This window comes from Schistocerca serialis, chromosome 10, assembly GCF_023864345.2.
Source record: "Schistocerca serialis cubense isolate TAMUIC-IGC-003099 chromosome 10, iqSchSeri2.2, whole genome shotgun sequence".
Lineage (NCBI taxonomy): Eukaryota > Metazoa > Arthropoda > Insecta > Orthoptera > Acrididae > Schistocerca > Schistocerca serialis.
Genome location: NC_064647.1, coordinates 70,320,636 through 70,345,614, shown reverse-complemented (window position 1 = coordinate 70,345,614; position 24,979 = coordinate 70,320,636). Strand labels below are relative to the sequence as shown.

The 24,979-nt window shown below is 43.5% G+C and overlaps 1 protein-coding gene across 1 annotated transcript in view; it reads left to right on the top strand.

Annotated features, from left to right (window-relative positions):
- The first annotated feature begins 267 nt into the window (after window positions 1-267).
- The window catches only part of LOC126425083 (ankyrin repeat domain-containing protein 2-like), a 60,809-nt gene continuing 36,097 nt past the window's right edge, over window positions 268-24,979 (top strand). The window contains exons 1-2 of the mRNA XM_050087997.1: window positions 268-289; window positions 17,010-17,161. Coding sequence (XP_049943954.1) covers window positions 17,074-17,161 — 88 coding nt within the window. The 5' untranslated portion in view covers window positions 268-289; window positions 17,010-17,073. The remainder of the gene's footprint in view (window positions 290-17,009; window positions 17,162-24,979) is intronic.

The window sequence follows — 24,979 nt, the reverse complement described above, 5'->3', positions numbered from 1 at the left end:
TTAATGACCAGGAGTGTATTTAAGACCAAAACTTGTTTGGACTTTCGGGCAGATTTTATCGGCGAAGTCATTACGCTCCGTCACGGTCACGTGACCTCGGCGTCTGCCTTGTGAGGCGTCGAGCAGGAGTAGTTGGCACGTCAGCCGCGTGGAGAGGTGGCGGCGGTGGCGGTGGGGACCGAGGGTCGGAGGGGCGGAGCACGTGGGGGGCGGCACTCGGGGCTCATAGGCACCAGCGCCAGCCCAAGCACCAGCAGTGCACGGGCGGCCGCAGCGAGGGACGTGTCTGGTGAGTGGAGTCTCTGCGTGACATTCCTCTTACCGTATCTTGACAGCGGTGGTTGTCACGACGATGCAAAGGACCAAGTTTTATTCCTCTCTCTTTGTCTCTGAAGAAAGATCGCAACATCGAGAAATAGTTAACGCAGATTAATGAAAAACATGCGTCCATTTTGTCGTACCAGTGCTGGATGTTAGTTTCATCCGTGTCTCTTGCACTCGATCGATCGATAAGGGAACGGTTAACGCTGGTGTCGGTTAACGCTGGAGTTTCGTTCGATGGTGTCTCACATGTGGTCGATTGGAGACAGGTCTGGTGACGGTGTAGGCCGAGGCAGCATGTTAACGCTGTACAGCATATTGGGTTACAACAGTGCTATGTGGGCGAGCGTTAGCCCGTTGGACAACGCTCTGCAGAAAGCTGTTCGTGAATGGAGGCACAACTCGTCGAATCGACAGTCTGACGTACGAATTTGCAGTCAGTGTGAGTGGGATAACCCCGATAGTGCTCGTGCTGTCATACGAAATCGCTTCCCAGATCATAGCTCCAGGCTGGTTGATTGATTTCGGAGAAGGGACCAAACATCGAAGTCACCGGTCTCATCGGATTATGGAAGGATGAGAAGGAAGTCGACCGTGCCCTTTCAGAGAAACTATCCCGGCATTTTCCTGAAGCGATTTAGGGAAATCACGGAAAACGTGGATCAGGATGGCCGGACACGGGTTTGAACCATCGTCCTCCCGAATGCGCGTCCATTGTGCTGACCACTGCGACACCTCGCTCGGTGTAAATCCAGGTGTAGGTCCAGTGTCTCTAGCACGCAGACAGGTTGGTTGCAGGCTCTCAGCTCACGGCCACCACTCACACCGAGGCACATCCAGTTTGCATCAGAGAACAGACCTCCACCCTGTACTCCAACGAGCTGTCGCTTGACACCACTGCAGTCGAAAAAGGTAGTGGTTCGGGGTCAGTGGAATGCACACTGGTTCGGAGCTGTCCTTGAAGTGAAATATAACATTTCCTTGTGTCACTCTGGTGCACAAATTGCTGTTGCAGATGCATCACGACTCGACGAGGGCCATACGCCGAACACGACCCTCTTCCGTCTCTGCACTGCCATGTGGCCGTCCGGAGCCCAGTTTTCGTCTTACCGTGTTGTTGTTGTTGTGGTCTTCAATCCTGAGACTGGTTTGATGCCGCTCTCCATGCTACTGTATCCTATGCAAGCTTCTTCATCTCCCAGTACCTACTGAAACCTATATCCTTCTGAATCTGCTTAGTGTATTCATCTCTTGGTCTCCCTCTACGATTTTTACCCTCCACGCTGCCCTCCAGTACTAAATTTCTGATCCCTTGATGCCTCAGAACATGTCCTACCAACCGACCCTTCTTCTAGTCAAGTTCTGCCACAAACTCCTCTTCTCCCCAATTCTATTCACTACCTCCTCATTAGTTATGTGATCTACCCATCTAATTTTCAACATTCTTCTGTAGCATCGCATTTCGAAAGCTTCTATTCTCTTCTTGTCTAAACTATTTATCGTCCATGTTTCACTTCCATATATGGCTAAACTCCATACAAATACTTTGAGAAACGACTTCCTGACACTTAAATCAATGCTCGATGTTAACAAATTTCTCTTCTTCAGAAACGCTTTCCTTGCCAATGCCAGTCTACATTTTATATCTTCTCTACTTCGACCATCATTAATTATTTTGCTCCCCAAATAGCAAAACTCCTTTACTATTTTAAGCGTCTCATTTCCTAATCTAATTCCCTCAGCATCACCCGACTTACTCGACTACATTCCATTATCCTAGTTTTGCTTTTGATGATGTTCATCTTATATCCTTCTTTCAAGACGCTGTTCATTCCGTTCAACTGCTCTTCCAAGTCCAGTGCTGTCTCTGACATAATTACAATGTCATCGGCGAACCTCTAAGTTTTTATTTCTTCTCCATGGGTTTTAATACCTACTCCGAATTTTCCTTTTGTTTCCTTTACTGCTTGCTCAATATTCAGATTGAACAACATTGGGGAGAGGCTACAACCCTGTCCCACTCCCTTCCCAACCACTGCTTCCCATTCATGTCCCTCGACTCTTATAACTGCCATCTGGTTTCTGTACAAATTGTAACTAGCCTTTCGCTCCCTGTATTTTACCCCTGCCACCTTCGGAATTTGAATGAGAGTATTCCAGTCAACATTGCCAAAAGCTTTCTCTAAGTCTACTAATGCTAGAAACGTAAGTTTGCCTTTCCTTAATCTTTCTTCTAAGATAAGTCGTAGGGTCAGTATTGCCTTACGTGTTCCAACATTCCTACGGAATCCAAACTGATCTTGCCCCTTACCGTACATTCCCATTACCATCCCTGCCAGCGAATGATGTGTAGTGGCTACATTCCCGCCACGTCTTTCTACAATATCACAGAACGAAGGTCCGGCTTCTCGTAGTCCAATTACAAGACCTCGTCAAAGTCAGTGAGGCGTTGATGATGTTATCTTTCTCACCTTACAGGCATTCTTGTCTAATATCATTTCACCACGTCCAGTTTGTAAGGTAACAAAAGATCATGACAGTTAAGGCGTGTATTTAAAGCAGACGTTATTTGCATCCTCATAGCGACGCTCCTAGCGCCACTGCTACGTGAATGGCACGAAATATGAACAGACGTCATCTACCAGATGTACAGGGTGGCGCACGAAATGTGTTACCAATTGTTTCTTTCCGAATTTACGACGCATATTAGCAGAGCTTGGAAAAGCAAATGAGTTACGAAATGACGTTTAATACACGATACTGCCGCTAGGAGACTAGTATTCAGCAATGGCTGACAATGGAAGACTGACGACACAGCAACGATCGGCAATTGTGTTACTTTTTCGTGAAACGAAAAGCCTTGTTGTGACTCAGAGGAGTTTTCGACAATAGTTTAACACACGATGGGTCCCTCGCAAGAAGACCATCCACAGGTTGTACGATAAATTTGTACAGGAAGGAACAGTATCGGAAGCGCAGCGACCTCGGCTTAAGCCTGTTTGTTCGCCGAAGAATATTGAAGCGGTACGAGTTGCTGTACAGAGAAGTCCCGGGAAATCGTGTAGAAAGGCAGCACTGCAACTGGGAATATCCAGACGCTCCAATCAACGCATTCTTAAAAGTGACCTCCATATGTACCCATACAAGATGACTTGTGCACAGAAGCTCTCTGAAGAACACAAGCAGCAGAGACTACTGTTTGCTCGGTGGGTGGAGGATAGGGAAGAAACTCTCAACAACGTTTGGTTTTCAGACGAGGCGCATATTCATTTAGACGGTGTGGTTAACAAACAAAATGTACGCTTTTGGGCCACTGAAGACCCACAAGTGCTTCATGAACGATAACATTACGCTCCGAGGATTACAGCGTGGGCAGCAATTTCCAGTTACGGACTTATTGGACCCTTTTTCTTTGAAGAAACTGTGAACAGCGAGCGTTATTTGAGCACGCTTCGCAATAGCTTCATTTCACAGCTTCTTGCTACTGCATTGCCCTTCGACACGCAGTGGTTCATGCAAGATGGTGCAAGGCCACATATTGCAAACACTGTGCTGGAGTTTTTACACGAGCATTTCGACACGCGAATCATTTCATCAGGTTTCCAGGTCGCTTCAATGACGGACAAAATTGCCCTCCCCCCCCCCCCCCCCCCCCCCGCCCAATAGTCCAGACCTCAATCCATGTGACTTTTTTCTTTGGGGGTACCTAAAGGAAAAAAATTTCCCGAAACGTCCACGTGATTTAATGGAGCTCAGAAGACTTATTCTTCAAGCTTGCAGTGAAATTACGGAAGATATGTGCCGTAGGGTAATCACTAACTTCAGTGTTCGTTTGAAGGAAGTTAGGAAACGAAATGGTGGACATATTGAGCATGTGCTGAGTTAGAACAAATCTCCATGGACGGCTCTTCATTGTAGTATATGTTCCTTTCAGATTGTATTGACAATAAAGTTTATATTCAAAAATAAAATGGTAACACATTTCGTGCGCCACCCTGTAGAAACACGCCTACCTAGTTTCTTTTTTATTGTGAGTCTCCTTCTTGGTGCTGCGATTTTTTCCCCCATCCGTGTATTGTCCGTGACCTGTGGAGCAGCAGCTCCTCCGAGGCATCCCTGTATCGTCCTGGGGGTGGTCTGGTGTGCCCTGTGCCAGCCTACTGCGTCTGACAGCTTAATTAAAGTAATATGACTGCTCCTACATACTTACTATTGTTACATCTTGCGCATTTTTGAAACAGGTTCCTGAACGAATGTGTCTCTTACTGTAACAGTAGAAACAGTCGGGACCGCTTCGTAAAGAAGCCACATATATGAGCTGTATTTGCCAATTCGCAGAACACCTCGTACAAAGCGTTCATCATTGTTTTCGCTAAATAAGTAAAAATGTGGAAGAAAGTTTGACATTGATAGTATTACAGTGTACATGGTGACTCTCAAGATTGCGCACAAAGTTGATACAGGTCTTAAAAGACAAACTTGGGGGTAGGAATTTAAGGTATTTGAAGCAGTCCTGTCACAGGGAAAGCTTTCGATAGTCAGGAGCCACACAGACAATCGACATATGCGCTCCTCAAGTTCAGAAAAGATAATGTACTGCTTACTGAACAATTTTGACGTTCCAGGAAGTTTTCATAATGGCGACTTGGTGGAGCGCCTGCACACTTTTCTTTGCGTGTTTGAAATCACGTAATGTGAATCAGTGCCCAGTACATATCGTTGTGGGGCTTCATACGTTAGCTTCAAGCCATACTGATGTTAGTTTCGTGCCTGTAACATCCTGTGATTTCTGTTTTGAAGTTGAGGCTCCATCTGTGGAGAAGGGGGTGCATTAATGCCAGAACTCATTAGTTTGCCAAGTGGAATAATGTGATCCACACAATCAAAGACTCTGTAAAGGTCACATAATATACGAATAGTCTAATTTATCTTGCTTGGCTCTGCAGCCGCTTAATTTGTGAAGTGCTGTACTGACTTCTCTGTAGAGAAATGTTCACGAAAGCCAAACTGTGAGGCATTTAAGAAGTTTTGGTCATTTAAATCGGTTAGTATTCTGTCACAGCTACTTTCTCATAGGAGGAGTTAAATAAGTCTGCAATTAAAGATATTTTCCTTACTTGCAGTTTTATAAAGTACTGTTCCTACGCACATTTATATCTGTAATCATGTCATATGATATCTCTATGTATTAGTCGTTGCTAAATCTATATCAAAATGTTTGTATACTGCCCTAGTGCTTACATTGTACGATGCCAAGCTACTGTCTGTATGTTAGCTATTGACGGGAACTGTTTTCCTTAACACTACATTTGAGGGATCTTTGACTAGTGTAAACACTTGTGTGTGTCTGTAGTTGCAAAAGTCTTTCAAATAGTGGTTCACAAGTTACCGTTGTATAGATAAAGTAACGGAAATCACTCAACAGAGGGAAGGCCACTGCATTGACGGGATACCAATATGTATCTACGTAGAGTATGCGTATGAATCCACCCCTCTTCTAGCAGCACTCTGCCGTAGGTCTTTGGAGTAGCGAAGTGGTTCTGACGATTGGAAGAAAAGGATAGGTGACTCCCATTTTCAGGAAGTGTCGTCAAGAAGACACACAAAACTATATGCCTATATCTGTGACGTCGGCCAGTTGTAGAATTTGGAAAGTGTTTTATGCTCGCGTACGAGAGTAGTTTCAAAAGTTCTCGCAACAGAATAGAAAGAAAGTACTTAGATCACTGGAACTTCTTCTGTTTTTTAATGTGGTCTGCTTGTAGATAAATGCACTTGGTCCAGCGATGTTCGAGTGCCTTGATCCCATCTGGAAAATGTGTTTCCTCCAGGCCTGCAACATAGTTGTCAACTCCGGCTATCAGTTCTTCGTCTGAAGTGAGTCTTCGACCACCAAGAAAAATTTCAGTTTTAGGAAGAGATGAAAGTCTGACGGAACCATATAAGGTGAATAAGGTAGGTGTGGCAACAATTCATACCTTAGTTCGTGTAATTTTGCCATTGCGACGGCACATGTGTGCAGGCACTCTTTGTCTTGATGGAAGATGACTTTCTTCCTGGCTAAACGTGGTTTTTTTTCCCGTACCTTTAGTTGCAATTTGTCCAGGAGTTAGCATAGTATTCTCCAGTAACTGTTTGGCCAGTGGGGAGATAATTTAGAAACAGAACCCCCTTCGCATTCCAGAGCAATGATGCCACGACTTTTCCCGCCGAAGGAATTGCCTATGTTTTCTTTGGTGGCGGAGAATCAACATGTTTCCACTGCTTTGACTGTTATTTTGTCTCTGGCGTTTCATCTGTGGTCACAAACCGGTGTAAAAAATTTTGTTCGTTTCTCCTAAAACGGGCCAAACATTGTTCCGATGTGTCCATTCTCATGCGTTTTTGTTCCAGCGTCAAGATTCGCGGCACCAATCTAGCAGATTTTTTCATTTATAAATAAAATATTTTCCACCTTTTGGCTGGTCGTCGATCACAGAATCGAGACGCACGCACTGCAGTATTTCTCAAACGATTTTACAGAAACTATATAGTAAAAAAAAGTTTTTTTTTCTGATGTGTTGGCAGAAGAGCCAACACCGTGTTGCTAGAGGAAGCCGAAATGCACGTGTTTAAGCTCACGCAAACTGGCGTGAGGTCTGGAACAGGACAATGTAATTAATATAGCCAATAAGGTACGTTGCTGCTGGATTACTTAACTTTAATTCATAATTGGTGTACATCGCTCTTGACGGTGCATGTTTTACAATCTCAATATTAACTGGTAATGGCGCCTTGCTAGGTCGTAGCAAATGACGTAGCTGAAGGCTATGCTAACTATCGTCTCGGCAAATGAGAGCGTATTTGTCAGTATAGCATCGCTAGCAAAGTCGTCTGTACAACTGGGGCGAGTGCTAGGACGTCTCTCTAGACCTGCCGTGTGGTGGTGCTCGATCTGCAATCACTGACAGTGGCGACACGCGGGTCCGACGTATACTAACGGACCGCGGCCGATTTAAAGGCTACCACCTAGCAAGTGTGGTGTCTGGCGGTGACACCACAGTTTCACTCATAGCTTTATATGCAACGATCATGATGATGCGACCATCATTTCGTTAACGGTCATAGTTATTGTGATACTTACATGGAAGTAACACACTGCGCGAAATACGAAAAAGTTTGCAATGCAAAATGGGGGTCGCTATGGTTTTGCGTCTTGTAAAAATTACATAATATATTGCTGCGTATGAAATTTCGCTAACATATCGAATTCTGCTTAAAACTTGGGTGGAGGTCTCTATCTGTCACGAACCTCTAGAAAGTTGATCTAATGTAGCACAGTCATTTGCGATCGCACCACGTCTGCGATGAATCCAGAATGAAATATCCACAACATTCTTCATATTTCATAAACGGTTTCAAATGCTCCAAACGGCTCTAAGCCCTGTGGGACTTAACATCTGTGGTCATCAGTCCCCTAGACTTAAAACTACTTAAACCTAACTAACCTCCATGCCCGAGGCAGGATTCCAACCTGCGACCGTAACAGCAGCGCGGTTCCGGACTGAGGCGCCTAGAACCGCTCGGCCACATAGGCCGGACATAAACGGTTTGAGATATCGAAATGAGATTTTGGCAAATGATAGCACAGAAAGAGGAAGGTATTTTTTCCATTCGGTTATTGTGCAAAAGTTCATTCTCTGCCATGTTATTCCACCAACTACAGACTTACTCGATGATAGAATGTAATGTTTAGGGGCCATCAATAGCTGTTGAAACGAGAAATGCTATGGGTTTTGGAGCAAAATAAGTCTCTATACGTATATTTTTTTCGAGGACCTGCTTTTTCGATAAAATACTGACGTTACTTTTCCTCAGTTCCACACTTAAACTTAATAAGTCACTGTTTTAGAATTCTCTCACAGTTGCCTCTGTACATGTTGGAGAGGTGACACTGTGTATACTATGCTGTGCTGTGGCAACAGAAGCAAATTCTAACATGGCAACCAGAGAAACGTGTCAAGTTTTAGTCAAAATTCGCTTCTGTGAAAGGTACAAATGATTAACAAGCCAAGTGAAAATAAATCGCTGTGTTTTCAGGGGAATTCTTTTTAGAAGCAGACATAATGCACTACTGGCCATTAAAATTGCTACACTACGATGATGTCGTGCTACAGACGCGAAATTTAATCGACAGGAAGAAGATACTGTGATATGCAAATCATTAGCTTTTCAGAGCATTCACGAAAGGCTGGCGCCTGTGGCGACACCTACAACGTGCTGACATGAGGGAAGTTTCCAACTGATTTCTCATACACAAACAGCAGTTGACCGGGCGTTGCCTGGAGAACCGTTGTTGTGATGCCTCGTGTAAGGAGGAGAAATGCGTACCATCACGTTTCCGACTTTGACAAAGATCGGATTGTAGCCTATGGTGATTGCGGTTTATCGTATCGCGACATTGCTGCTCGCATTGGTCGACATCCAATGACTGTTAGCAGAATATGGAAACGGTGGGTTCAGGAGGGTAATAAGGAACGCCGTGCTGGATCCCAATGGCCTCGTATCACTAGCAGTCCAGATGACAGGCATCTTATCCGCATGGCTGTAACGGATCGTGCAGCCACGTCTCGATCCCTGAGTGAACAGATGGGGACGTTTGCAAGACAACAACCATCTCCACGGACAGTTTGACGACGTTAGCAGCAGCATGGACTATCAGCTCGGAGACCATGGCTGCGGTTACCCTTGACGCTGCATCACAGACAGGAGCGCCTGCGATGGTGTACTCAACGACGAACCTGGGTGCACGAATGACAAAACGTCATTTTTTCGGATGAATCCAGGTTCTGGTTACAGCATCACGATGGTCGCATCCGACATCGCCGTGAACGCACATTGGAAGCGTGTATTCGTCATCGCCATAATGGCGTATCACCCGGCGTCAAGGTATGGGGTGCCATTGGTTACACGTCTCGGTCGCCTCTTGTTCGCATTGACGGCACTTTGAACAGTGGACGTTACATTTCGGATGTGTTACGACCCTTGGCTCTACGCTTCATTCGATCCCTGCGAAACCCTACATTTCAGCAGGATAATGCACGACCGCATGTTGCAGGTCCTGTACGGGCCTTTCTGGATACAGAAAATGTTCGACTGCTGCCCTGGCCATCACGTTCTCCAAATCTCTCCCCAATTGAAAACGTCAATGGTGGCCGAACAACTGACCCGTCACAATACGCCAGTCACTACTCTTGATGAACTGTTTTATCGTGTTGACACTGCATGGGCAGCTGTACCTGTACACGCCATTCAAGCTTTGTTTGACTCAATGCCCAGGCGCATGAAGGCCGTTATTACGGCCAGAGGTGGTTGTTCTGGGTACTGATTTCTCAGGATCTATGCACCCAAATTGCGTGAAAATGTAACCACACGTCAGTTCCAGTATAATATATTTGTCCAATGAATACCCGTTTATCATCTGCATTTCTTCTTGGTGTAGCAATTTTAATGACCAGTAGTGTAGTAGATTCCTTGGAATGGTCACCTTGTAGCTGTGGGCATGGAGCCCCGCCCCCCCCCCCCCCTCCCCACCTTAACATTCACAGAAAATGTGAGCTCAGGCTAGAATTCAGAGCGGCACTTCCCCTACGGCGGCTGCCGCAGCCCCACGCGTGCCCTGCCCACTGCACATCTGCCGGTCGCGGTACTCTGCGAGATCTGTTCCACTTGTGAGGCGCAGCTGACACCACGAAAAGGGCAACACTACTGACAACCAACAAACAACAAAAGCGTTGCTTTCGTAAAGGTCAGCCACTTGTCCGCGAAAATTCACTATTTGTAGAAACAGAACAAGAAAATTTGCGATTTTTCATACCTAGCGTGTATTTAGATATCACTGTAGATAATGGGGCCGGGCGTGGTAACTACGACGATAAACCATCACTCGCACTTCTGTCACTTACTATGAATACTTTTATTCTCACAGCGTATGCGCAATGCGTCAAGCAAAGAGCGCGTACTACAGAGAACTGATCTGGCAAAGATACAGCTGTTCGTGCTGTGGTAGAGCAGCCATATTACTGGGGGTGGGGGAGGGGGGGGGGGTACAGCCAGTGGTACTATGTCCCGACATCACAAAACCCATCAAAGAGGAACTGAGAAAAACTGACGCCGTGGCAGCGTACAATAAAGGAGTTTGCCGCGCAGGATTAGCCGAGCGGTTTAAGGTGCTACAGTCATGGACTGTGCGGCTGGTCCCGGCGGAGGTTCGAGTCCTCCCTCACGCATGGGTGTCTGTGTTTGTCCTTAGGTTAATTTAGGTTAAGCAGTGTGCAAGCTTAGGGACTGATGACCTTAGCAGTTAAGTCCCATAAGATTTCACACATTTTTTTAATGTTTTTTTTAACACAAAGAGACAGTGTGGCGGATTGGAGGCGCTAGGACTCACTCGGCAGACAGAACAATACTAACGAGAACACACAAGCGACGCTGCGGCAAGTGAAATAAACAAGAACCTTCGTGCCCGGCACTCGAAGCGGAACTGTGCTTATTAGACAGAAATGCCAAACATTACACCACCGCGGCACTACGGTCAGTGTTGCTGACGAACGACAGAAGTCCATCATTATCGTAGATAAAGATGAGACTTAAATATCTCGGGGAAAATCTCTATAAGATCAGCTACGGTATACGATTTTCCCATTACGTCCAGTGTCGGGGTGCTATTCCAATTATGGAGAGCCCTGGCAATAGTGGCAATGTACGGGGAAATTAAGATGAAGGTATGAGCTGAAGTTTGTGTTGGAGAGGGCAGTGGACTTGAGTAGTTCGTGTAGAACTGCTGGCCATAGCGCTGTGGTGGGGTAATGGTTAGCATCTCTGCCTTAGTAAACAAGAAGATTTGGGTTCGCGTGCCGGCCGTGGCAAAAATTTCGGTTCATTTCTTCAGCTTCTGTCATTACCGTAGGGAGACCTTTCTCTTTCGAATTTGTTTAATTATTGAAACATACATTTTCTTCATGTTGTCAGAGTAGAAAACTACGTATTTCGTTGATTTTTGATGAAGCACTTGTTTACATATACGAAATGATCATTCACCATAGCAATTTATAGGCTGGTTAGTGAATTATTTAAAAAATTAGTTGAGTTAATACATCCAATAGGAATAGCTATGTTTACTAATGCAGTACTATTGTAATTCGAATGTAGTAAATGTTTATTGATATTCTGCAAATATCACTACGAAAGTGCACTTGAAAACATCCAGACTCAAGAAGCACTGAAACTTCCTGGCAGATTAAAACTGTTTGCCAGACCGAGACCGAGACCGAGACTCTCGAGTTCGAGTCTCGGTCCGGCAAACAGTTTTAATCTGCCAGGAAGCTTCATATCAGTGCACACTCCGCTGCAGAGTGAAAATCTTATTCTGGAAACATCCCCCAGGCTGTGGCTAAGCCATGTCTCCGCAATATCCTTTCTTTCAGGAGTGCTAGTTCTGCAAGGTTCGCAGGAGAGCTTCTGTTAAGTTTGGAAGGTAGGAGACGAGGTGCTGGCAGAAGTAAAGCTGTGAGGACGGGACGTGAGTGGTGCTTGGGTAGCTCAGTTGGTAGAGCACTTGCCCGCGAAAGGCAAAGGTCCCGAGTTCGAGTCTCGGTCCGGCACACAGTCTTAATCTGCCACCAAGTTTCATATCAGCGCACACTCCGCTGCAGAGTGAAAATCTCATTCTGTCAAGAAGCACTGTTCCTGCATTTAACACGACGCCGGAGACTGAGACATAATTTACACTAGCTACTTTCCTTTACATCTTGTTGAGAGGAAATGAGTTGTATTTATTCACAAAATTACAGATTGCTCAAGAGTGTGCAAATGCTGAAGATATTTGGCGCGATCAATCACAAACAGTTGTAGCAAAACTGCCTACGTCCATTGCTGCGTCGCGTCTCACAATTGCAAATTTAAATTTCATATAAGTTAGGAAGGAAAACATAGGTACAAAGAAGGTAGCTGCGAAGAAACCATGGGTAACAGAAGAAATACTTCAATTGGTTGATGAAAGGAGGAAGTACAAACATGTTCTGGGAAAATCAGGAATACAGAAATACAAGTCTCTGAGGAATGAAATAAATAGGAAGTGCAGGGAAGCTAAGACGAAATGGCTGCAGGAAAAATGTGAAGACATCGAAAAAGATATGACTGTCGGAAGGACAGACTCAGCATACAGAAAAGTCAAAACAACCTTTGGTGACATTAAAAGCAACGGTGGTAACATTAAGAGTGCAACGGGAATTCCACTGTTAAATGCAGAGGAGAGAGCAGATAGGTGGAAAGAATACATTGAAAGCCTCTATGAGGGTGAAGATTTGTCTGATGTGATAGAAGAAGAAACAGGAGTCGATTTAGAAGAGATAGGGGATCCAGTGTTAGAATCGGAATATAAAAGAGCTTTGGAGGACTTACGGTCAAATAAGGCAGAAGGGATAGATAACATTCCATCAGAATTTCTAAAATCATTGGGGTAAGTGGCAACAAAACGACTATTCACGTTGGTGTGTAGAATATATGAGTCTGGTGATATACCATCTGACTTTCGGAAAAGCATCATCCACACAATTCCGAAGACGGCAAGAGCTGACAAGTGCGAGGATTATCGCACAATCAACTTAACAGCTCATGCATCGAAGCTGCTTACAAGAATAATATACAGAAGAATGGAAAAGAAAATTGAGAATGCGCTAGGTGACGATCAGTTTGGCTCTAGGAAAAGTAAAGGAATGAGAGAGGCAATTCTGACGTTACGGCAAATAATGGAAGCAAGGCTAAAGAAAGATCAAGACACTTTCATAGGATTTGTCGACCTGGAAAAAGCGTTCGACAATATAAAATGGTGCAAGCTGTTCGAGATTTTGAAACAAGTAGGGGTAAGCTATAGGGAGAGACGGGTCATATACAATATGTACAACAACCAAGAGGGAATAATAAGTGTGGACGATCAAGAACGAAGTGCTCGTATTACGAAGGGTGTAAGACAAGGCTGTAGCCTTTCGCCCCTACTCTTCAATCTGCACATCGAGGAAGCAATGATGGAAATAAAAGAAAGGTTCAGGAGTGGAATTAAAATACAAGGTGAAAGGATATCAATGATACGATTCGCTGATGACATTGCTATCCTGAGTGAAAGTGAAGAGGAATTAAATGATCTGCTGAACGGAATGAACAGTCTAATGAGTACACAGTATGGTTTGAGAGTAAATCGGAGAAAGACGAAGGTAATGAGAAGTAGTAGAAATGAGAACAGCGAGAAAATTAACATCAGGATTGATGGTCACGAAGTCAATGAAGTTAAGGAATTCTGCTACCTAGGCAGTAAAATAACCAATGACGGACGGAACAAGGAGGACATCAAAAGCAGACTCGCTATGGCAAAAAAGGCATTTCTGGCCGAGAGAAGTCTACTAATATCAAATACCGGCCTTAATTTGAGGAAGAAATTTCTGAGGATTTGCGTCTGGAGTACAGCATTGTATGGTAGTGAAACGTGGACTGTGGGAAAACCGGAACAGAAGAGAATCGAAGCATTTGAGATGTGGTGCTACAGACGAATGTTGAAAATTAGGTGGACTGATAAGGTAAGGAATAAGGAGGTTCTACGCAGAATCGGAGACTAAAGGAATATGTGGAAAACACTGATAAGGAGTAGGGACAGGATGATAGGATATCTGCTAAGACATGAGGGAATGACTTCCATGGTACTAGAGGGAGCTGTAGAGGGCAAAAGCTGTAGAGGAAGACAGAGATTGGAATACGTCAAGCAAATAATTGAGGACGTAGGTTGCAAGTGCTACTCTGAGATGAAGAGGTTAGCACAAGAAAGGAATTCGTGGCGGGCCGCATCAAACCAGTCAGTAGACTGATGACAAAAAAAAAAAAAAAAAAAAAATAACTGCTCAAAACCGCTCACTGAGGCCAACAGTTGTAGCAAAACTGTCTACGTCAATTGCTGCGTCGCTTCTCACAATTGCAAATTTAAATTTCAAATAACTGCTCAAACTCACTCACTGACGCTGCGTTGAGAGTATTTCTAATCCTGCTGAAAGCGACGGTGTGAGGCTGAGGTCAGTTAATTACGCCAAGTTCGACGCTTCGCACACGGGAAGCGCTGCTGTCAACTCGCGGCCCAGACACTGCCTGCAGGATTACCGCGCACCAGCTCCCCGGAATGACTCGCCGCCAGGAGACACCCCTGTCGAAACCCGAACGCCGGGAAGACACGGAAAGCCGAGAGGACGGCGGTCTGCGGCTGTCGCTGCCCTCCGTCACGTCTCACACCGCTGCGTCCCAGTTAGAGTCCGAGAGAAACACTCAGAATTAAAGCTTTCCTCAAGTATACATCACATTACAATAACTTTACATTCTTCACTGTCATTTTGTGGCCTCTCTAGACGTTAACTACACAATATTACGTAAGATATGAACGAGAATCGTGCTCACATTCGGTTTTTAGCACACAGAAAGTACGCTAAGTAAAGTTGTTGTTGTTGTTGTTGTTGTGGTCTTCAGACCAGAGACTGGTTTGATGCCGCTCTCCATGCTACTCTATCCTATGTAACTTCTTCATCCCCAAGTACCTACTGCAACCTGCATGTTTCTGATTCTGCTTAGTGTATTCATTTCTTGGTCTCCCGGTCGGCCGTTGTGGCCGAGCGGTTCTAGGCGCTTCAGTTTGGAACCGCGCAACCGCTACGCTCGCAGGTTCGAATCCTACCTCGGGCATGGATATGTGTGATGTCCTTAGGTTAGTTAGGTTTAAGTAGTTCTAAGTTCTAGGGGACTGATGACCTCAGATGTTAAGTCCCATAGTGATCAGAGCCATTTGAACCATTTGAATCTTGGTCTCCCTCTACGATTTTTACCCTCCACGCTGCTCTCCAGTACTAAATTGGTGATCCCTTGATGCCTCAGAACATGTCTTACCAACCGATCCCTACTTCTATAAGTTGTGCCGCAAATTCCTCATCTCCCCAATTCTATTCACTACCTCCTCATTAGGTACGTGACCTACCCATCTAATTTTAGGCATTCTTCTGTAGCACCACATTTCGAAAGCTTCTATTCTCTTCTTGTCTAAACTGTTTCACTTCCACACATGGCTACACTCCCTACAAATACTTTCAGGAAAGACTCACTGACGCTTACCGTAAATCTATACTCGATGTAGCAAATTTCTCTTCTCCAGACAAGCTTTCCTTGCCATTGCCAGTCTACACTTTATATCGTCTCTACTTCGACGATCATCAGTTCTGTTGCTCCCCAAGTAGCAAAACTCATCTTCTACTTCAAGTGTCTCATTTTCTAATCTAATTCTCTCAGCATCACCTGATTTAATTCGACTACATTCTATTATCCTCGTTTTGCTTTTGCCGATATTCATCTTATATCCTCTTTCCAAGACACTGTCTATTCCGTTCAACTCCCCTTCCAGGTCCTTTTATGTCTCTGATAGAATCAAAATGTCATCGGCAGACCTCAAAGTTTTTATTTCTTCTCCATGGAATTTAATTCCTACTCCAAATTTTTCTTTTGTTCCCTTTGCTTCTTGCTCAATATACAAATAAAGACATACGAATACATGTGACAAGCTTAGAAAGAGCATCCCTCCGCCCTCCACTCATTTGTGCTTTTAGATTTCACAGAGCGTGTAGCATTTGATTTTTATTTAACAATTTTAGCAATCCCCATTTGCATAAACAATGAACTAATGATTAGATACCATTAAACTTTCAATATTCATCATCTGGAATAGCTAGTAACGGAACTGGATAACTTATACTGCCTTTCTATTACATTCAGCCGTGGCAAATTCAGAATAATGACACATTTCCTCTATGATACTGTTATAAAATCGGCTGTACTTTTAGATTAACTAATATAAAAGAAATGTGACTTCTATAGTTTTTACTGACACTCTCAGCTTTCATGTGATACCCCATATTCTATGGCAGTTAAAATAGTAGCCATTAATTTTCTAGGGGACTCTTCTCATATTTATTGCAAAACAAGCTCGTATCGTCGACACAATTTCCGTCGTGTCTTTGTTTCTGTTTCTGTGTATTTAGAGGGCGGCAACAGTAGTACTAGAATCAGCTCTCTGTAGCTGCCAGTATATGCCTCAGGCCGTAGTTTCCCCCACCACTTTGCGCTATTCTTGCCTGCTCAGGGCTCGCTGCTGCTTTAAGTAAAACACACCAGCATCCCCTCATCAGCTCGTAATTTCATTTAAGACAATTTCATTCGATGTCATTTCATTTCCGAAATACTTGAGGTAAACGGCTTAGCTGAGGCAGAAACTATGTATTGGGCAGAACGAAGTAAAAATTCATTTTTGAAACAGATCTTATCCACTTTAGCTGGATAGATTAATTTACACTAGCCACTTTCCTTTATAGCTTGTTGAAATAAAATGAGTCATGTAATTGTAGCCGGCCGGGGTGGCCGAGCGGTTCTAGGCGCTACAGTCTGGAACCGCGCGACCGCTACGGTCGCAGGTTCGAATCCTGTCTCGGGCATGGATGTGTGTGATGTCCTTAGGTTAGTTAGGTTTAAGTAGTTCTAAGTTCTAGGGGACTGATGACCTCAGAAGTTAAGTCCCATAGTGCTCAGAACCATTTGAACCATGTAATTGTATGTGTGTGGTTATAAAATTACAGGATACTCAACAGCGTGCACGGGCCGAAGACATTTCGACGGAGAAGACACTTCTTCTCCTCCATCATGTCTTGCAGAAGCACTAGTTGCCTCATCTGCGTCTTTATGGCAGTAGCCATAGCAGCTGACTACAGTGGCTCGAAGTCCACGGCAGGTAAATAATTTCCTTTTTTCCATTGATACACACTGAAGCGCCAAAGAAACTGCTATACGCATGCGTATTGAAATACACAGATATGTAAACGGGCAGAATACGGCACTGCGACCGGCAACGCCTGTATAAGACAAATGTCTGGTGCAGATGTTAGATCGGCTACTGCTGTTATGATGGCAAGATTTAGGTGAGTTTGAACGTCGCGTTATAGACGGCGCATAAGCGATGGGACGCAGCATCTCCGAGGTAGCGATGACTTGGGAATTTTCCCGTACGACCATTTAGAGAGTGTACAGTGAATATAAGGAATGTAGTAAAGCTTCAAATCTCCGACATCGATGCGCCAGGCAAAAGATCCTATAAGAACGGGACCAACGACGACTGAAGAAAACCGTTCAAAGTGACAAAAGTGCAACTCTTTCACAAATTGCTGCAGTTTTCAATGCTGCACCACCAACAAGTGCCAGCGTGCGAACCATTTAACTACACATCGTCGATATGGGCTTTCGGAGCCGAAGGCCCACTCGTGTACCCTTGATGACTGCACGACACAAAGCCTTACGCCTCGCCTGGGCCCTTCAACACCGACATTGGACTGTTGATGACTGGAAACATGTTGACTAGTCGGACAAGTCTCGTTTCAAATTATATCGAGTGGATGGACGTGCACGGGAATGCAGACAAGCTTATGAGTTCATGGATCCTGCATGTCTGCAGGGGTCTGTTCAAGCTGTTGGAAGCTCTGCAACGGTGTAGAGCGTGTGCAGTTGGAGTGATTGGGACCCCTGATACGTCTAGATGCGAGTCTGACAAGTGACACGTACGTAAGCATCCTGTCTTCATTTGCATCCATTCATTTCCATTGTGCATTCCTACGGATTTGGGCAATTCCAGCAGCACAATGCGGCACCCTAGACGTCCTGAATTGCTACAGAGTGCCTCCAGAAACGCACTTCTGAGTTTAAACACTTCCGCTGCTACCAAACTCCACAGTCATGAACATTTTGGGCATATGTGGGATGCCTTGTGACGCGCTGTTCGGAAGAGATCTCCAATCCCTCGTACTCTTACGGATTTATGGACACCCCTGCAGGATTCATAGTGTCAGTTCCCTCCAGCACTACTTCCGACGTTAGTGGAGTCTAGATGCGATTCTGACAAGTGACACGTACGTAAGAATCTTGCTTCAGAATTCTGCGTTCTCACAGGGGCTATCTACAATATCAGTAGCAGTTTCTTTGGCTCTTCAGGATATATCCCGGTATGATAATGATTAACAGATTTATAGTAAATAAAGCTCAGCTTGGATTCAGGACAAATGCAGGAACCCTACATCTTCTCATAGTAGATACGTTAAGGAAAGGCGAACATATGTTTAAAGCATTTATATAATCAGAGGAAGCTTTTGACAATGTTGACTGAATGCTCTCTTTGAAATTCTAAAGGGGGCAGGGGTAAAATACAGGCTGCGAAAGGCTATTTACAATTTGTACAGAAACCAGATAGCAGTTATAAGATTCGAGTGGCACGAAAAGGAAGCAGTGGTGGGGAAGCGACTGAGACAGGGTTGTAACCTATCACTGATGTTATGCAACCTGTATGTTGACCAAGCGGTAAAGGAAACAAAAGAAAAATCTGGAGTAGGACTTAAAATTCATGGAGAAGAAGTAAAAACTTTGAGGTTTGCCGATGGCATTGTAATCGGATGAACGGAATGGACAGTGCCTTCAGAGGAGGATATAAGATGATCATCAACAAAAGCATAACGAGGATAATGGAATGTAGTCGTATTAAGTCAAGTGATGCTGAGGGAATTAGATTAGGAAACGAGACACTTCAAGCAGAAGATGGATTTTGCTATGTAGGAAGAAAAATAACTCATGATAATTAAGCTACGAAGGATAAAAAATGCAGACTGGCAATGGCAAGAAAAGCGTTTCTGAAGAACAGGCATTTGTTAACATCGAGTATAGATTTAAGTGTCAGGAAGTCCTTTCTGAAAGTATTTTGAAAGGAGTGTAGCAATCTATGGAAGTCAAACATGGACAATAAATGGTTTAGACAAGAAGAGAACGAAGCTTTTGAAATGTGGTGCTACAGAAGAATGCTGTAGATTAGACGGGTAGATCACACAACTGATGAGGAGGTACTGAATATAGCTGGGGATAAGAGAAACTTGTGGCACAACTTGACTACAAGATGGGATCGGGCGAAAGGATACATTCTGAGGCATCACCAGTCTGGTACCAGTGGAAAGCAAGGGGACGGGGGGGAGGCGGGTAAAAATCATAGAGGGAGACCAATAGGTGACTACTACAGTAAGCAGATTCTGAAGGATGTTGGTTGCAGTAATTACTCGAAGCTGAAGAGACTTGCACAGTATAGAGTATCATGGAGAGCTGCATCAAACCAGTCTTTGGACTGAAGACCACAACAACGACAGCAGTAAGTGATATAATACAGGTCCAATATTTTGTCATTGAGATTTATGTGAATTTCTTTTTTAGGATCTGATCATGCGATCACAGTCAATAGTTTAAGAATCGACAATCCTGAGAAGTATTTACTCTCCATTTTTCTTAGAGACATTTTATGGTTCAAGATATTCATTTGATGATGACTTATCTCATTAGGTTAGTCATACCTCTTGATTAAACAACTTCTTTGCCTACAGTCTAATTACATTGTAAATATGAACGAACTGTAGAACATCATTCACTTTCAGTATATCACTGCTTTTGATGCTGTACACTACACTAGTTGGAATGACATTTACTTACTTGTTGTATACAATTTCCATAGATCATTACAGCGAACTCGTCACTGAGAATTACGTGTGCAGCGGATGTCAGTATAGAACGTCAGCAAACAATAACATTGAAGACGCTACTGTCTTACGAACGCAGTGCTAACATTCATGCATTGCGAACTCTTCCAACATTACGGTTGCACATGTATCACCGATGCAGTGACTCCATAATAAGCACCTTAAGTACACAATAATTACATAGCCAAATTGAAAATACAAAGCTGATAACGGCAATAATTAATTTTGCACTGTTGTTGTTGTTGTTGTTTTTGTGGTCTTCAGTCCTGAGACTGGTTTGATGCAGCACTCCATGCTATTCTATCGTGTGCAAGCTTCTTCATCTCCCAGTACCTACCGCAACCTACATCCTTCTGAATCTGCTTAGTGTAGTCATCTCTTGGTCTCCCTCTATGATTTTTACCCTCCACGCTGCACTCCAATACTAAACTGGTGATACCTTGATGCCTCAGAACATGTCCTACCAACCGAGCCCTTCTTTTAGTCAAGTTGTGCCACAAACTCCTCTTCTCCCCAATTCTATTCAATACCTCCTCATTAGTTATATGACCTACCCATCTAATCTTCAACATTCTGCTGTAGCACCACATTTCGAAAGCTTCTATTGTCTTCTTGTCCAAACTATTTATCGTCCATGTTTCACTTCCATATATGGCTACACTCCATACAAATACTTTCAGTCGCGACTTCCTGGCACTTAAATCTACACTCGATGTTAACAAATTTCTCTTCTTCAGAAATGCTTTCCTTGCCATTGCCAGTCTATCCCCTCTACTTCAACCATCATCATTTATTTTGCTCCCCAAATAGCAAAACTCCATTACTATTTTAAGCGTCTCATTTCCTAATCTAATTCCCTCAGCATCACCCGACTTATTCGACTACATTCCATTATCCTAGTTTTGCTTTTGTTGATGTTCATCTTATATCCTCCTTTCAAGACATTGTTCATTCCGTTCAACTGCTCTTCCAAGTCCAGTGCTGTCTCTGACAGAATTAGAATGTCATCGGCGTACCTCAAAGTTTTTATTTCTTCTCCATGGATTTTAATAACTACTCCGAATTTTCCTTTTGTTTCTTTTACTGCTTGCTCAATATTCAGATTGAACAACATTGGGGACAGGCTACAACCCTGTCCCACTCCCTTCCCAACCACTGCTTCCCTCTCATGCTCCTCGACTCTTATAACTGCCATCTGGTTTCTGTACAAATTGTAAATAGATTTTCGCTCACCGTATTTTACCCCTGCCACCTTCAGAATTTGAAAGAGAGTATTCCAGTCAACATTGTCAAAAGCTTTCTCTAAGTCTGCAAATGCTAGATACATAGGTTTGCCTTTCCTTAATCTTTCTTCTAAGATAAGTCGTAGGGTCAGTATTGCATCACGCGTTCCAATATTTCTACGGAATCCAAACTGATCTTCGCCGAGGTCGACTACTACCAGTTTTTCCATTCCTCTGTAAAGAATTCGCTTTAGTATTTTGCAGCTGTGACTTATTAAACGGATAGTTCGGTAATTTTCACATCTGTCAACACCTGCTTTTTTGGGATTGTAATTATTATATTCTTCTTGAAGTCTGAGGGTATTTAACCAGTCTCACATATTTTGTTCACCAGATGGTATAGTTTTGTCAGGACTGGCTCTCCCAAGAATGTCAGTAGTTCTAATGGAATGTTGTCTACTCTTGGGGCCTTGTTCCTACTTAGGTCTTTCAGTGCTCTGTCAAATTCTTCACGCAGTGTCGTATCTCCCTTTTCATCTTCATCTACATCCTCTTCCATTTCCATAATATTGCCCTGAAGTACATCGCCCTTGAATAGACACTCTATGTACTCCTTCCACCTTTCTGCTTTCCCTTCTTTGCTTAGAACTGGGTTTCCATCTGAGCCCTTGATATTCATGGAAGTGTTTCTCTTTTTCTCCAAGGTCTCTTTAATTTTTCTGTAGGCAATATCTATCTTACTCCTAGTGAGATAAGCCTCTACATCCTTACATTTGTCCTCTAGCCATCCCTGCTTAGCCATTTTGCACTTCCTGCTTCATTTACTGCATTTTTATATATTCTCCTTTCATCAATTAAATTCATTATTTCTTCTGTTACCCAAGGATTTCTACTAGCCCTCGTCTTTTTACCTACTTTATCCTCTGCTGCCTTCACTACTTCATCCCTCAAAGCTACCCATGCTTCTTCTACTGTATTTCTTTCATCCATTCCTGTCAATTGTTCCATTATGCTCTCCCTGAAACTCTCTACAACCTCTGGTTCTTTCAGTTTATCCAGGTCCCATCTCCTCAAATTCACACCTATTTGCAGTTTCTTCTGTTTTTATCTACAATTCATAACCAATAGATTGTGGTCAGAGTCCACATCGGCCCCTGGAAATGTCTTTCAATTTAAAACCTGGTTCGTAAATCTCTGTCTTACTATTATATAATCTATCTGATACCTTCTAGTATCTCCAGGCTTCTTCCATGTATACAACCTTCTTTCATGATTCTTGAACCAAGTGTTAGCTATGATTAAGTTATGCTCTGTGCAAAATTCTACCAGGCGGCTTCCTCTTTCATTTCTTGCCTCCAATCCATATTCACCTACTACGTTTTCTTCTCTTCTTTTTCCTACTATCGAATTCCAGTCACCCACGACTATTAAATTTTCGTCTCCCTTCACTATCTGAATAATTTCTTTTATCTCATACATTTCATCAATTTCTTTGTCATCGGCAGAGCTAGTTGGCATATAAACTTGTACTACTGTAGTAGGCGTGGGCTTCGTGTCTATCTTGCCCACAATAATGCGTTCATTATGCTGTTTGTAGTAGCTTACATGCACTCCTATTTTTTTATTCATTATTAAACCTACTCCTGCATACCCCTATTTGATTTTGCATTTATGACCTTGTATTCACCTGACCAAAAGTCTTGTTCCTCCTGCCACCGAACTCTACTAACTCCCACTATATCTAACTTTAACCTATCCATTTCCTTTTTTAAATTTTCTAACCTACCTGTCCGATTAAGTGATCTGACATTCCACGCTCAGATCCATAGAACGCCTGTTTTCTTTCTCCTGATAACGACGTCCTCTTGAGTAGTCCCCGCCCGGAGATACGAATGTCGGACTATTTTACCTCCGGAATATTTTACCCAAGAGGACGCCACCATCATTTAACCATACAATAAAGCTGGATGCCCTCGGGAAAAAATTACGGCTGTAGTTTTCCCTTGCTTTCAGGGGTTCGCAGTACCAGCACAACAAGGCCGTTTTGGTTAGTGTTACAAGATCATATCAGTCAATCATCCAGACTGTTGCCATTGGAACTACTGTAAAAGCCGCTGCCCCGCTTCAGGAACCACACGTTTGTCTGGCCCCTCGACAGATACCCCTCCGCTGTGGTTGCACCTGCGGTACGGCCATCTGTATCGCTGAGGCATGCAAGCCTCCCCACCAACGGCAAGGTCCATGGTTCAGCGCGGGGGGGGGGGGGGGGGGGTATTTTGCACTCGTGTTTACAAATTCACGAATGGAGTACAAGAAGCTATCATACAGGAAGAGTTGCATTTAGGTAATGCCTTCTCTGTTTCTGACACATTTGAGTCCAGTCGGTACAGAATTGTGGTACCATTACATCTAAAGTCTTCATTCACCAGCGGCAGATTTTCGTGTCTGTAGTATGTGCCGTTACTGTGGCTCACGTGGACTTTTGCGTTCATATACATCAGAGTTCGTGACAACAATCCTGATAAATTGTGAAACAATGTGAAGAATTCTCAACTGTTAACAGAATCTTCCGTCGATTCTTGGTAGAACTACATTATAATAAATGAAAAGCACCAGTTTGCTCTTTTGTTTATCTGTTCTTTTATAGAACAAAAGCAAACTGCTGCTTTTCATTTATTAATTCTCAACTGTCTACACGATTCGCACCAAGTGGTCCTTGGGCTTATTTTACAAATTATTCTACTATTTTCTACATAATGAAGATTATTTGAAAAAGAAAAGTTTTTCCTTAAAAATTATTTAAACACCACACAGTGGAATGCACACTTTATGACTCCCTAATCACTAACGATATAAAATCAATGAAAAACCAAAATCCATCAGCTATCTTGTTCAGAATGTGAAGTATGATTTGTTTCCCGTTTTGTTTTTAACCTGATGAACTTTTTGCGATGACCTTACCGTACGTAAGTTCTTCTAGATTTTTCTTGCCAGGGAGAAACTAAACTGAATGTCGTTGATGTGACGTATGTCGGTTGAAAGGAAGCTTACAGTTAACATGATGGAAAACAGGGAAAGGAAGTTACTGGTGTACGCATCTGACATATTTTTAATCACCATATTGGTCTCATCTGTAAGGAAATAATTGAATTCACAGTTTCATAACGTTGCTGTGAGCGGGTTGCTACTAGAAATTGGAAACAAAAGGGAAGACACGACGGAACACAAAAATACATAACTCCCTTGTCTGATGGCACATAGCGTCGGTTTCAGCGAGACGAGATGTCAGAAGTGTAGCTGATGAGCCACTGACGCTATAGTGTTGAGCGTTTGCTAGTAGCAGTTCGTGACCAACAGAGAGCGCCAGTCAAATCACAGCATGTACCTAATCAAATGGTTCAAATGGCTCTGAGCACTATGGGACTTAACATCTGAGGTCATCAGTCCCCTAGAACTTAGAACTACTTAAACCTAACTAACCTAAGGACATCACACACATCCATGCCCGAGGCAGGATTCGAACCTGCGACCAACCTCTCGTCAGGCTCTCTGAGGTATCATTCACAGCTGTAAAGGCGAGCACCCTTAGGAAAGCCAAACTGTCTTTTTCATTAATTATTACAAAACATTCTTCTCGTATGAATTAGTCATTCAATTAATTTTGAAAAGATATTAAGAATCGAGACGAGTCGGTAATCGGAGGTCCACATAGGTGTTGTACTTTTCGTGTCGTCGTCTTGCGAAACCCGAGAGGAACTCAGGAGTAAC